The sequence below is a fragment of the Triturus cristatus genome, chromosome 2_1 (assembly GCF_964204655.1).
Source record: "Triturus cristatus chromosome 2_1, aTriCri1.1, whole genome shotgun sequence".
Taxonomy (NCBI): domain Eukaryota; kingdom Metazoa; phylum Chordata; class Amphibia; order Caudata; family Salamandridae; genus Triturus; species Triturus cristatus.
In genome coordinates this window covers 948,647,023-948,660,043 of record NC_140581.1, presented here as the reverse complement: position 1 = coordinate 948,660,043, position 13,021 = coordinate 948,647,023, and the positions used below count along the sequence as shown (strand labels likewise).

The window sequence follows — 13,021 nt, the reverse complement described above, 5'->3', positions numbered from 1 at the left end:
TATAAAGAAAAAGGGCCAATAGATCGTATCTTGTATGCGGAGGTATTGATAATTAATCAAGCTAAAACCTCTATGTATACTAATCACTTAAATATGTTAAGGGTTTAGGTACATTTTAACTACTAGATCAGCTAGGAAAATGATTCTAATTATAAATGAAATTATTGTTGCAGTTAATGTCATGTTAATTATCTAATTTTGTTGCTGGCAACTGGATCCACAACTAGACACAGTTGGCCAAGTGTAACTGGCCTGCTTATAAATTGTAAAATTTTACATGAAATTCGATGGAGAGGAGCATACATATACGTTGTTTGCTCAGGAGAAATTAATCAAATGAAGCGTCCTTATTAGAAGTTAGATAGTAAAGATATTTAAATAAAGCATCCTATTAAAATGTAAGATGGATGATCAGTTCTATGTGATTGTGTATTTGAAATAATGTGGCTCAAAGGTGTTCTTTTTTGAGCCAAGAAGAAAAGGTCATACACGTACAAAAGAGCGTGGTTGTTTTCAGAGATAAATTCAAACCTTGCCAGGTGCTTTAAAGGTTAGATTTTTATGATTTGCAACCGGTTATTGCATGTTGAGTTCTTTGACCAAGACCCATCACCAGTGACTCCGCAATCTAAATCTTGGGAGCCCACTGGCTGGGAAAGCACATAGCCTTTTCATTTTTGAAAAAACAGGTATGCTTGAAGGAAAATTTTGAACGCAAAAGTTAATTATATGTATGTGCCATGCTGTTAATCAAGATGTCCCTGTGGGATATTTAAAGTCAGAATGTTTGTCAGGTGTTCAAAGCAAGACAGATGGAATATTCGCTTAAAATGCTTCAAGGAAACGATTGAAGCGATCACTTGATTTTAGGGCAAACAATATAATGTCATTATCTTTGGACAATTCAAAGTGAATTATGTTTGTCCACTGAAGGATTAGCAGTCGATCTCTGTCGAGGAAGATATTTTTTTCACAAAATTTGTACTATAAAGCGACTATTGATTGTTTCTTTACACCATTCTTGATTGCTCAAAAATTAGAATTTCAGTAAAGCAAAGAATCTTTTAAAAGTACATTTTTCTTGCTTTTAAAGGTAACAGACATATGTATTCATTAACCACTATATTTTACATGTGGTCCCACTCTTTTTGACAAAACCCATGTGAACACTTAAGGCAAATATCATAGCAAAACTCAAGCAGCAAACTGCCTAGAAACATGAACAGGTATACATTTCGTATGTAGTTGACATAGTGATTTGCTATGGAGCTACCTTTTAGGTTTTTCTTCAAAGTTTTGCATTAGAGCAAACATGGAGATTCAAGGAGCATCTTCGATACATTTATGAACAACTGGTATTTGGAAAAGTTTTGTCAAGTTTGTCTCAAACTTTTTCAGTCATGTTTTAGAGCAGGTCTTTGTGAAATTGGGATAAAATCACTGTTGTAAACCTGGAACTTTCACTCATATCACCCAGTTTGTTTCAGAGGCAATTTGTGTGAGCCATTTCCTCATAGCTTGTTCCTAATATGTGTTCGTTCTCAACATGGTAGATCCTTCTGATGGACAAGATAGTTCTATATCACAATCAACAATTAAAACATGCATCACTTTATTAGGTGGCTAAGACATTATATCATTTCTCCAATTAAGTATTCTTCCTCTAGTGTGTCAAGAGAGGTTACCGATGAAATGAGTCAGGTTATGCTACACACTTCTAGTACAGGGAATCTGTGCCATTGTCCAGATAATGGACAAGGAGTGTCTGAAAATATGTATAGTAATGTGTCTCTTTCAGTCTTGAACAATCTGAATTAAAATTGTGAGGAAGTGGTTGTTTCTTTTAAAGCAGGGGAGGCAGAAATGAGCAGGTTGGCTAGCTTTAGGATGGTGACTCCCATCCTATTGTTAGGTTGCCTTCCTGACCCTCTGGCCTTCTTATCCTGTTGCATTGGTCATGTTAATTGTCCAAGACGCAGCGTGTGCATTGGTTTCTCCCTATCCTAGTGTTCTCTGCTCCAATGAGTACTTTAGCTTCTCCATCATTGTGAGTGTAGCTGTCTCCCTGTCCTTGTGTGCATGTCAGTGGTCTCTGTCCTGATGTCTAAATCTCACAATTTCACTGTTTCTCACTGCCCTAGCATCTGTATCTTTATGTCTACACCCAAGTCTCCCTTTTATTTTGCCCACCTCTCACTGTTCCTGAGACAGTGCGTTCCCAGCACTGTGTATGTTTCTTAGTGTCCTATTTTTCTAGGTAATGTTTTCTGTCCTAGTGTTCATGTTAGTGTGTTCTGTCAGTGACAGTCATGTCTCTGACTTCTTTGTGTGTCACTGTTGTAGTGTTGTTTTCTGCGCACCCCAGTCTCAGACAGAGGTTTATAGTGTCCTCATAAACTGGACGCTGATGTACATATTTTAAAACTGTGTTTGATGTCCAAGTATACTCTACACTGTGTCCTTATCCCAGTGCCTGTGTCTCCTGGTATCAATATCTGCATCTCCCTGTGAAAGGCCTCTGTCCTCCCTGACCCATTGTCTTTTTTTCTTTGTCTCACTGTTGTTTCCCTGTCCCACTGTGCATGTCTATGTGTCTCTGTGTTTGTGTGGTCAATCATCCTTGTCAAGCGGTATGTTTCCCAGTCCCACAGTTTTAGTTTCTCAGAGTCGGGCTATGTGTTTGTGTCTCTTAATCGCAGTGCCTGTCTCTTTCACAGACTAGTCACAATACCCATGTCTATCAGTCCTAGTGTTCTGTTGACCCTTTCCAATTTCTGTGTCTCCCTACCCGAGTGTAAACCAGTGTCTGACTCTCTCTGATTCTGTCTCCCTGTCCCAGGTTCCATGTGTCAGTCCCTTTTCTCTGTTGCCTCAAGTCTGTGCTGTCTATCTGGCCTTGTTTCCCTACTGCTGTTTACTTCCCTCTGTTTGACTGTTATTGGTACTGCTTGTCCTTGTCTTTGCATGTCTCCTTTAGTCTGTATCTCCCTTTCAACCCCTAATGTTCTATGGCACGTGAATCTCCATGATCCCTGTGTCTCTCTTATTCTCTGTGGCAAAGCCTCTTGGTCACCATTAGTGCCCAGACCTCCTTTCCCTGGTACCTCACTGACTCATTGTATGTGTGCCTTGCTGCTGGTAGGCATACCTTACACTTCTCTGTGCAAATTTATGGAACTGGTGTATTAATTGCCAAATGTTCATGTGTACAGCATGTAGAGTGGAAGTAATAGTTGGTGTATGGTTTCAAGAAAAAATGCGGCTGGGTGATTTTTGTTTTCCACTGTGTAGGAGGGGGCAACTATTGTTGTGAACTGCTAAATCATTTTCTCAACTATGGGGCTCATTATGATGTCGTGACATTCGCCACCGCCGAGCCGGCGGTGGCGACTGTCACGACATTGTAACAAGTGAAACCCTCTGCCTTATTACTACGGCGGGGGGTTTCGCGGTGGACGCAAAGTGCGTCCGCCGCTTTTCTGCCGGTCGGCAATCGTTCCATTTGCCGGCTGGGCGGTATTGGCCCCTAATATGGTGGCACCGCCATCCATTTTAGGACGTATTGCTGTTAAGGCCTTTCCATGGCGGCGAGGCCGCCATGGAAAGTCTGGCGGTGAATCGCTCTGGGGCCCGTTGCGGGCCCCCAGGGGGAGGGGTGCACTTGGGGGGCACCTATGGTACCCCCATACATTGCCATGCACAAGGTGGCAGGCACAGTGCGGTGCCTGCCACATTGTGCATGGGAATGCACGTCATGTCATTTGGACATTGCGGCGGGTGCTGCTGTGAGCAGCAACCGCCTCAGTGTTAACTTGCGGAAGGCAACCGCCAGGGTGGCAGTCTCATCCTAATCATGGCTGCGGGACCACCGCATGTCTGGTGGCCAGTCCCGTTTCCACTGGATAGAAGTGCCTTAGGGACAAACATAATCTAAATTATGTGCCTAAGCAATTGGTCCTCCAGAAACTTGAGCCCATGTTCCAGGTTGCAGTATTCCATAAGTGCTGCCAATAAGACTAATAGATATGAAAACTTAAAAAAAAAATGTAAACATCCAGGGCCTGCCGGCACTTTTGCGCCCCCGGAAAGTCACTTATTTGACGTTCCGGTGGGGCAATGTGCCACTGCCATATTTATAAGGCCACGTAAAGCCAAGTTACCTGGCTTTTCATGGCCTCATAAATATGTGCCGCTTTCATGCAGAAAACGGCGTGAAAGGGGCATTCCATTGGTGTTGCTGGGGGTGTTCCCAGCAACATCCTTGGCTTTTTAACACTGCCCCAGATTTACAAGAAATCGTAAGTCTGAGGCGGCGCCAAAAACATTAGCTTCTCCTCGTTTTTCCTCTTTCTATGTGTGCTGTGTTCTGCAGCACACATTGAAAGAAGAAAAAGCCTCTTGTTGATTTTTTTGTGCAGAAAGGTTTACCTTCCTGCACAAAAATAATCATCCTTGCAACGTGGGCACCATTGCACCATGGTGCAAAGATGCCTGCGTTGACGCACGGCATCCCATTGTGCGCCGGTGCTGGTAAAAAGGACAGGAATGCGCTGTATCCAATTGATATGGCACATTCCTGCCCTTTTCTTTTATGGTAGAGCAGCGCAGCAACAAGCGCTGCTGCCCTGCCCTATGGCAAAAAAATCATAAATGAGGCCCCTAGTGACTAGTTGCTATTCCAATCAGGTAGAGAACAATTAAACATTTTGGCAATTTCTTTCTTAACCCCTTCAGTGCCCATGACGAGATAGTCTCGTCATGGAGCGCGGTTGCGCTGTGCCCATGACGAGACAATCTCGTCATGAACCCCGCCCGCTAATGAAACGCCCGGCACAGGGCGTGGAAAGGGCGGGGCACTGAAGAGGTTAAGACGAGCATTGTCTCAAGCAGCCTTGCACACCATGTAGCTATAATAGATTTGCCCTTCAATTAGAACATGCATTACCTAATTTCTTCCTTTCCACTCGGAGTCATAAACAACACAATTCACAAAGTTGCTGTTAATGAGCAAGTGTGACCTACCCTTAACTGGTTTCGGTGTGACTTTCTCCTGAATTCCCAGGAGAAAATCACATGTTCTAATGGACAAAATATGTTTGTGAATTAAGTCCAAAATGCTATGAAATGGTTTCGGCTATGTAGAAGTCTGCTGCCTACCTTCATATAATGCTTTACCATAACGCCCCTTATGGTGTTTGTTGATGTGTTTATACAGACTTGTTTAATTCATGCTACGTCAGCCTGGGCGTATCTTGGTTAACCCGGGCAGTTAACTCCGCTCCGTCAACGAAGTTTGCAAATTTTTGCCTACTCCGCGCTCCATTCCAAATGCGGAGTTTAGGCAAAAACTCCCCTCCATGCTGGAGCGGAGTTAGCCAGCCCCTCCACCCTCCCAAATTAATAAAAAAAAAAAAGAAGAAGGCACTTACCTGCGTGGCTGCCTCCTCCTCTGCCTGGCTGCTCTCCTTCCTGCTCCTCGCCGTCCTTGCGGTCCTTCTCTTATGAAAAAAACACTACGTTGTCCGTCTTGCTAGGAACACGTTAATATGACCTTAGTTGGGCTTCCCATTTTTGTTGGTGCAAAAATCATATAGATTTGGACTGTGTTTCGAGCCAAGTATAAATTTTTCCATGCTCAATAAGATTAAGGATAACAACGTAATTATATGACCTGAAACAAGATCAGCTACCATTGGCAAAAATGTCTGGAGAAATGACAACTTCCTTGTATTATGAAACTGAATATCACTTCAATAGTGTATAACGATTTTTTTTTTAGTGTAATTTAAAATGCGAACCTGAGGACTACAAAAGCAAGCTGATTCAAAAAGGGAATTGCTCATGTTGATCATTAACTTCTGGTCTTGTTCAGATAAAGCAGGATGAAACAACTTAATGAGAAGTGTTCCTAGTTACAATATTCCCATTACATATGAACATGAACGATTGATGATCATTTTTTCAATCTTCATACAGTATGTGCATGCAAGTAAATTACAAAACCCCAAATATGTATATTTTTCTATGTGCCATGTGTAGATGAATTATTATTTGTGTATGTTTCTCAATTCCATTTACAATTTTTATTTGTTTTTTAGAGGACCAAATTCCTCGTGGTTTTCCCACCATAGATATGGGCCCTCAGCTGAAAGTTGTTGAACGTACTCGAACAGCCACAATGCTGTGCGCAGCCAGTGGCAATCCTGATCCTGAAATTTCATGGTTTAAAGACTTTCTACCTGTTGATACGAGTAATACTATGGGCCGCATCAAGCAATTGCGATCAGGTAAGGTCTTGTTACCTTTACCAAAAATTCCAGAACTTACTCTTGCTCACCTTTATATTTTTATTTCTAGGTAATGATTTTTCTTCCTCTTCTCCTCCTATTTGTGTTTCTCAGTGTGCCTTCCATGTCTATGGTCTTGTCATGGCCTGTTCCAAACTCTGTCTTCCTTTGTATGTTTTGCAGCTTCTCTTAACTCCTCATCGCTCACTGCTGTGACTGTAGTTTTGGATATTTTCATTTCTCTACTGCTAAACTGCAGTATTTGACAGATCCATTTCTTCCTCTTTCTTTCACCTTTATTTTTAAAAAATAAAATCCATACTAATTTAGACATTTGGGCTCCATTCAGAACTTTCACAGAAAGTTCCAATGGTTTCTTCCATTGCATCCTAAACATTCATGTGAAGCACTAAAAGCATTGATGAAAGGTGTGTTTTGTGGTTTGTCTTATGTGAACCCACCAAAGTTAAGTAACTTTTGACACATCTTCTAATGGACACACCAAACACAGTATGTTTTTCATTGCATTACCAGACCTTAAAAAGAGGACTCTGGTGGAGTGAAGGGACGCCTATAATACTATCAAAGATTTATTCGATACACGTGTAGCCACAGTAGTGTGCACTTGTGCTAATGCTTCCTGATTCCCATAGTCTCTGGATCTACAGAGGCCTGCTTTTTGGTGTAGACTCCAGCCTTTGTTGCCCTCTTTTTGCCAACTGCACTTTCCTCTAGCCCTTGCTCCTCACTCCCAGTTTATTCTTTTGCTCTCTATGGATTAAAACTACTAATATTTAAAAGATGATTATTGCAAAATGCACCCCCTAGTAATGCAGGGGATGTGTAGTCTTTGCATTGACATAAATAGTGATCTTGCTGTAGAGTCTAAGCTGTTTAGTCATCTGTCTTCCCAAAGCTCTCAGCTTTTGACCTGTCCTGTGATGTTAAGTCGTCTTGTTAACTACCTCTTTGCTTGTTGTCAACAGAATTGTGTAAATTAACCTCCTGTTAATGTGCCTTGAGAATACATATTTTCACATGACGTAGATTTAGTGATATTAAGCTATAACTGAAACATTTGTACCAAATTATAAGGAATATAATAATATTTTTATGCTGTCTTTCTTCTCTCCGTATTTAAATCTCCAGAATCTATTGGTAAGTGCTTAGTTCTGACGCGCACTTCACCCCACTAATTCCTATATTGAGATTATTCTTCCTCCTCTTCTTATTGTTAAAATGCATGGCATGCATTTTACTATGGCCAACGTAGTCACCAGACCTCTGTAGTGGCACTCAAACACGCCCTTTCACAAAAACATTGTTGTGTCAGTTTTAGAAACACTACTCTAGATATAAAAGTGCACACCTTTCACCTAGACCTTGTGCAATAGATCCTTGAACCACCTCAACCCAAACACCATTGTTTGTTTCCTGATATCCTTCACTGTATCCTAAATATTTTTTATCTATTCAGTATATTTTTCAGCACCACATCTAATAATGTCCAAACTTTGAAAGTAATGGAATCCTCAATTTCAATGTTACACACCGGATTTGAGGTTTATTAAATCTATCTTTAATCTTAAAAGAAAATATAAAATGGAAAGAACAATAACTCAGTTGACACTGAGAGAGGCAATGCTACCACCTTTGGTGTTTGCCTTCTGTGGAATAGTGCAAATTGCTTTCTTGACCTAACAAAACTCTCAAATATATACCGTACATGTTATACAAGTATATTAAAGACGTTTATAAGACCATTTTAATTCTGTAAATCTAATTTTATTCTTCCTTCAACACCCTAGTCTCCTTCTTCTCGTACTAATGATTCTTCTTTCTAATCTTATTTGCATTCATATTTTCCACCCAGGTGGTACACCAATAAGAGGTAAGAGTGCTGAACCAATGTTCCCAGAATGATCTTACTCATCCCCTTGTCCTTTCATCCTCTTCATGTATGTTCTGTATTAAATCAAAAATCATATATTTCCCTCTTGTTTAAATTTCTTTTATTTTCAAAAAACATCATCTTGTTTTTTTTTCTTTTCGCCCATATCTCATTTTTAAGACAAATATTTAAGTTGTGATATGCTTCAACGAAAGCATATCAAGGTCGTTTGACCACTGCCCAGTCACAGCTTACCATTTGTCCCTCTTTTTTTCTTTTTTTTGTCCAACTGGAGAGAAAAAAAAATCATTTTTATTCCTTAGCTGTTCATATTCTGGACCAAAGCCAGGAAGGTCTGGAGAACAGTGGCAGACATGCAGAAGACAACCTGGGATATCGTCTTTTTGTCTTTATCCTTTCGAAGGTTTTTTCTTCTTGTGCTTCCATTTTTTTCTTTTGACTTCAGAAAAGTTAAACACAACTTTGTCCCCTTATAAATTACAGCTAAGCTTTTTATCCAATTCTATTTTTGTTCTTGGATTTCTTCGTCATCAGCCTTTTGGATCTTCTATACCTCAGCCTTTGGAAATGAAAGTTTCTAAAACCGATATTCCTGGTGGTATGTTTATATGCTGGATTTTGATGCAGTGAACAACATTTTCACCTGTCTAATTCTTGTTTTGCCTTTTTCTTGGGTTTTGACACCACACTGCTAATCCCACTTGTGGATTTTGATGGGTGTCTTAGGGAGGCCTTTTGGAGGCCCTTAAGCAGTGATTGGTACTTCTTTACACAGCACTGGCACCGATTTTGATTCATTTTTATTTTCCTAATCCTATTGCACTTTCTTTTTCAGCAACATAACACATTGTAAATCGTGCAAAAATGTCTTTCTTTTCTTGCAAATCTGCATGTCTTGAAGGGAGTTTTGCTTCTCTAAAGGAATATTTTGAAGATTATAGCTCACTAACACAGTTGTTTTCTCCAAGCAGCCTTTTTGTTCTTGCTGCAAATTTTTGACATTCTTTGGGAGAAGACTTTCTTGGAATTCCCCTGCCTTTTTAAGGAGTACAACTCTTTTGTACAACTTTTATAAAAATTAAAATCAAAACACAACAATTTGATCCCATGTTATTTATTTAAATGTCATGCTTCCTTGAAGCAGTCTCACTCATCATCATTGTAATGGTTTAGTATAGAAGTTTTGTAGTGCATTATTTCTATGAAAAAATGATAAATCAATTGCTTGCTAATGCTTGTATTGTTGATAATGTGAAAGATAAATAATCTCTCTATTTTTCTCATCACCTCATTTTCTGTCTGTAAACCCTAGTGAGAATATGAACCGGCGTTCAATGGACCCTCACTACGGCGTTGTTGTTAAATGCTGTGTACGTGCAAACTTTGTACGGCTGCTTGCTAATATTTTCTGTGGCTCTGTATTTTCTGTCCCGACAGGTGCCCTCCAGATCGAACAAAGTGAAGAGTCTGACCAAGGCAAATATGAATGTGTTGCAACCAACAGTGCGGGTACACGCTATTCCGCCCCTGCCAATCTATATGTCAGAGGTAGGAATGTCATAACCCCGAAGTCCACTCTTCATTCAGGCTCAGGGGTATTAGAAGGCTCTCAGGATCTGTGCAGTTGCTACAGTATTGGGAATACTGATATGGTAATAGTAAAATGAAAATAATGTTCTTTAAACAGCTGGGAGAAAGGGTTTATATTTGTATGCATATATATATATTTAAGAGGAAAGGCCGCTCTCTTTCGTCCAATCTATCCCGTGACTTATGGTTTGTAAGTATATTTACATTTTTACATCCTGGTTTCTACTTTTTCCTGCATTGATTTAGACCTGTGCTTTGCATTTGTTTATTTTCTCTCTTTTCTTTTAACCCATGAGTTGATTGCTTGTTGTGCTACTAATCAGCTCTAAATACTACTCAGAGCATTGAGGTGAATGTCTACATGGCCTCTGCTGTGGAGTTGCATAAAATACGCTTCTAACTCTTCAACTATACTATATGCAGAGCACAATTGTATTTTATCCTTCCTTTTCTTCCTTTTCTTCCACTTCTTCCTTTTTTTCTATGTAAGCCTTATCAGAAAAGTGTAATCCCTGCCACTGCAGTAATGACCTGGCTGTAATTAGGAACAAAATTACTTGTCTTTGTGACAATAATGCATTTTTAGCATGCATTCATATTTTTGCAATAAACACTGCAGACAAATATTAACTTTTGGTGTACCTTGGTTTCAAACCGAAAGAAAGACTTACTGTCTGCCAGTATTTGCAATAGCTGGTTCACTCAGAATTTAGTAGTATTTAATATTATTCATGCCCTACTCAATTGTACATGAGGCAACAAGAGATGTATTGTGGGAGGGTGTATGCATTACCAGTAAAACAGCTGTAAGCTCGTTACTGTAGTGTGGGTGATCTTAGGAAAATATCTAGCTTCATTCTGAATCATTCTTAAAAAATATATATAGAGAGATTTTATTACCGAAATTGGATTTGCCTAACACGTCTTGGGTTACTGATCAGTCTGATAAATATTCCAGCTCAGTATTCCACATGGGGCATTCCTAAATTTTTTATTCAATATTTTATTTTTGAGAATGATGCTAGATGTTGTTCCTAGCCCCAAGATAGCTGCGGGAAATGCAAACTTTTCAAGCTGAGGTAGGAAGGATTAATTAGAGCAATTAAAGATGTTCAAGAAGCAGTTGTAAGCCTTGATATGGCCTTTTTACTCTCTCTGTGTTTCCCTTGTTTTTCTCCTTTCCTCATTTCATTGTGTTCTGCATCAAACCCCCTACATCCCTCAGAGCTGCGAGAAGGTTGGTGTGTTTTTGTTTTACTTTTTACCCACCTTACAAAACTATAATTAAAAAAGATCCAAGAATACAAATGAAATGAATGTAGCTGCATTGTGGCCTTTTTTATGTTAATGTACTATTTTAGTTGAGAATGCACTGCTCATGGCTTATGGTGCCTGCTGGTTTTTAAATAACTGTGATGCATGATGGGAGACTGGACATGAGCGCATGGCAGCCATGTACACACATTTTTTTGTTTTGAAACAGCTGATCGGTGTTCCTTCTTTGGTTATTTTCCTTGTTTCTGATTGGTGTTTGTACCATAGCAGTGGAAACCTCAATGCATGAAATCTAATTCTCCTTGGAAAGGGGCTTTGTTATACTTTCAATATAATTATTTCTGCTTGTCCTCTGTGACCAAAGCCAACTGGCTGGAGCTTGGCTTCTTCTTGCCCCCTCCCATGGCCTCATCATTCATTTGCAAGTCTTTCTTAATGTCCCCTACTTTACTGGTGCTCTAGGCTAAATTGTAAAGGTGCCTGCAGTAATGAAGACGGTGCAAAGTAAGAATGATTGTTAATAATCTACTTGCCTGAATCCGCATGAATATGGAACATTTAGATCTCATGTCCAACCTCTGGTATTCCCACTTTTTTCTGTCTAATATATGAGAGACTTTGTGGAGAGTTGGTTTTAAATGGAATATCAACATGTATCTCCTACTCCCTGTTCTTCCAGCATGTGTCCCTTGTCAGACATGGTCAAAATATTTGAAGCAGGAACACTGATCTTTAATTGCATGATAACTTTCAAAATGTGTATAAAACAATTAACCAATGCATTAATGACTGCCCTAACTTCCCCTGTTCTGTAAGACTTTAATTCTGTCTATGCACTAACCTTTACAACCTGTAATTCCCCTTTAAGTGTAAGCATAATAAAACCTTGAGAATTAAAGGGGAACCTCAGCTGCCATCTCTTTTTGATTGATAAACATTATGGGATACTTTTTTGTTTCTTGATCCACTGGGGTATGGCGGAGAAACATGCCTGTATATACAGTGTACAGTTGCTTGGGGACTGGCATGTTTTAAGGTGGTGTATTCTGTGATGCGAGGGATCAACCAGCCAAATACATAATGTTTTATGTTAAGAGTTGGGATGTTCCTTCACTATGGGACCTCTCCCTTGTCACACCGTAAATCACACTTGAACATTCCTTGGCCCCAGAATTATAAATGGGGATTTTAGAAGGTAGGTTTCTCCTCCCAGGGATTCAAAAAGCATGATTGTTGGTCCCTATTGCTTTATAAAACCAAGCCAATTCCACTGCCACATTTTTGACTGGAGTTCCCTTTAATTCCAGTTTCGTCTGCTATATCCACATCTATCGTTGTAAAGTTGCCTTGTAATAACTTCAGCTAGCTAACATCACATCTGTATCTGTTCTTCATCTCTGCAGTCCTTAAACTGTGAAAGTCAAAACATCCTCAGATATAGGCAACCTGCCTCATTACTACACTTGAAAGGGAATGCTTATTCTCATCACTTGCAGTGTATACACGGCAAAATCGCCTTCAGCATTCCTCTATATGTTCCTATGTGTAGGCTTGTACTTTGGCTAGTATTTGGGACAACCATCTGATTAAAATTCGATGGTTAATTGGTAATGTATGCTTTGCCCTCACTTTGACTATAAAATGAAGTTAATATATGCCACCCTTCCTTCTATTTTCTTCAACTGGCATATATTAGGTTGTAGAAATTAACTGGGTATTGAAACCAATTGACCCCATTCTTCTGTTTCATGTCAGCTTTCCTCCAAACTTCAGAATGTCGTAGTATGATTTTTATTACATATATGATTCTAGAAAATCATTGGAATTAGGAGATGTTCAGTAATCTTTTAAGCTTCTCAACTTGACCCATCTGATATGCCTCATTATTTCTTAATCTTGAGGACTTAATGAGTTCTGTCTAATGTTCTTTGAGGGGCTTGGTTTTGAGTTGAATTGA

At 39.6% G+C, this 13,021-nt stretch overlaps 1 protein-coding gene across 22 annotated transcripts in view; it reads left to right on the top strand.

The window, feature by feature from the left end:
• The window catches only part of PTPRD (protein tyrosine phosphatase receptor type D), a 3,784,543-nt gene that overhangs the window by 3,433,322 nt on the left and 338,200 nt on the right, over positions 1-13,021 (top strand). For 14 of the 22 annotated variants that reach the window (XM_085633482.1, XM_085633620.1, XM_085633603.1 and 11 more), the window contains 3 exons: positions 6,099-6,287; positions 8,161-8,178; positions 9,637-9,747. In XM_085633482.1, the coding sequence (XP_085489608.1) occupies positions 6,099-6,287; positions 8,161-8,178; positions 9,637-9,747 (318 nt within the window). The remainder of the gene's footprint in view (positions 1-6,098; positions 6,288-8,160; positions 8,179-9,636; positions 9,748-13,021) is intronic. The other 8 variants (XM_085633637.1, XM_085633629.1, XM_085633583.1 and 5 more) reach the window with 1 other exon arrangement.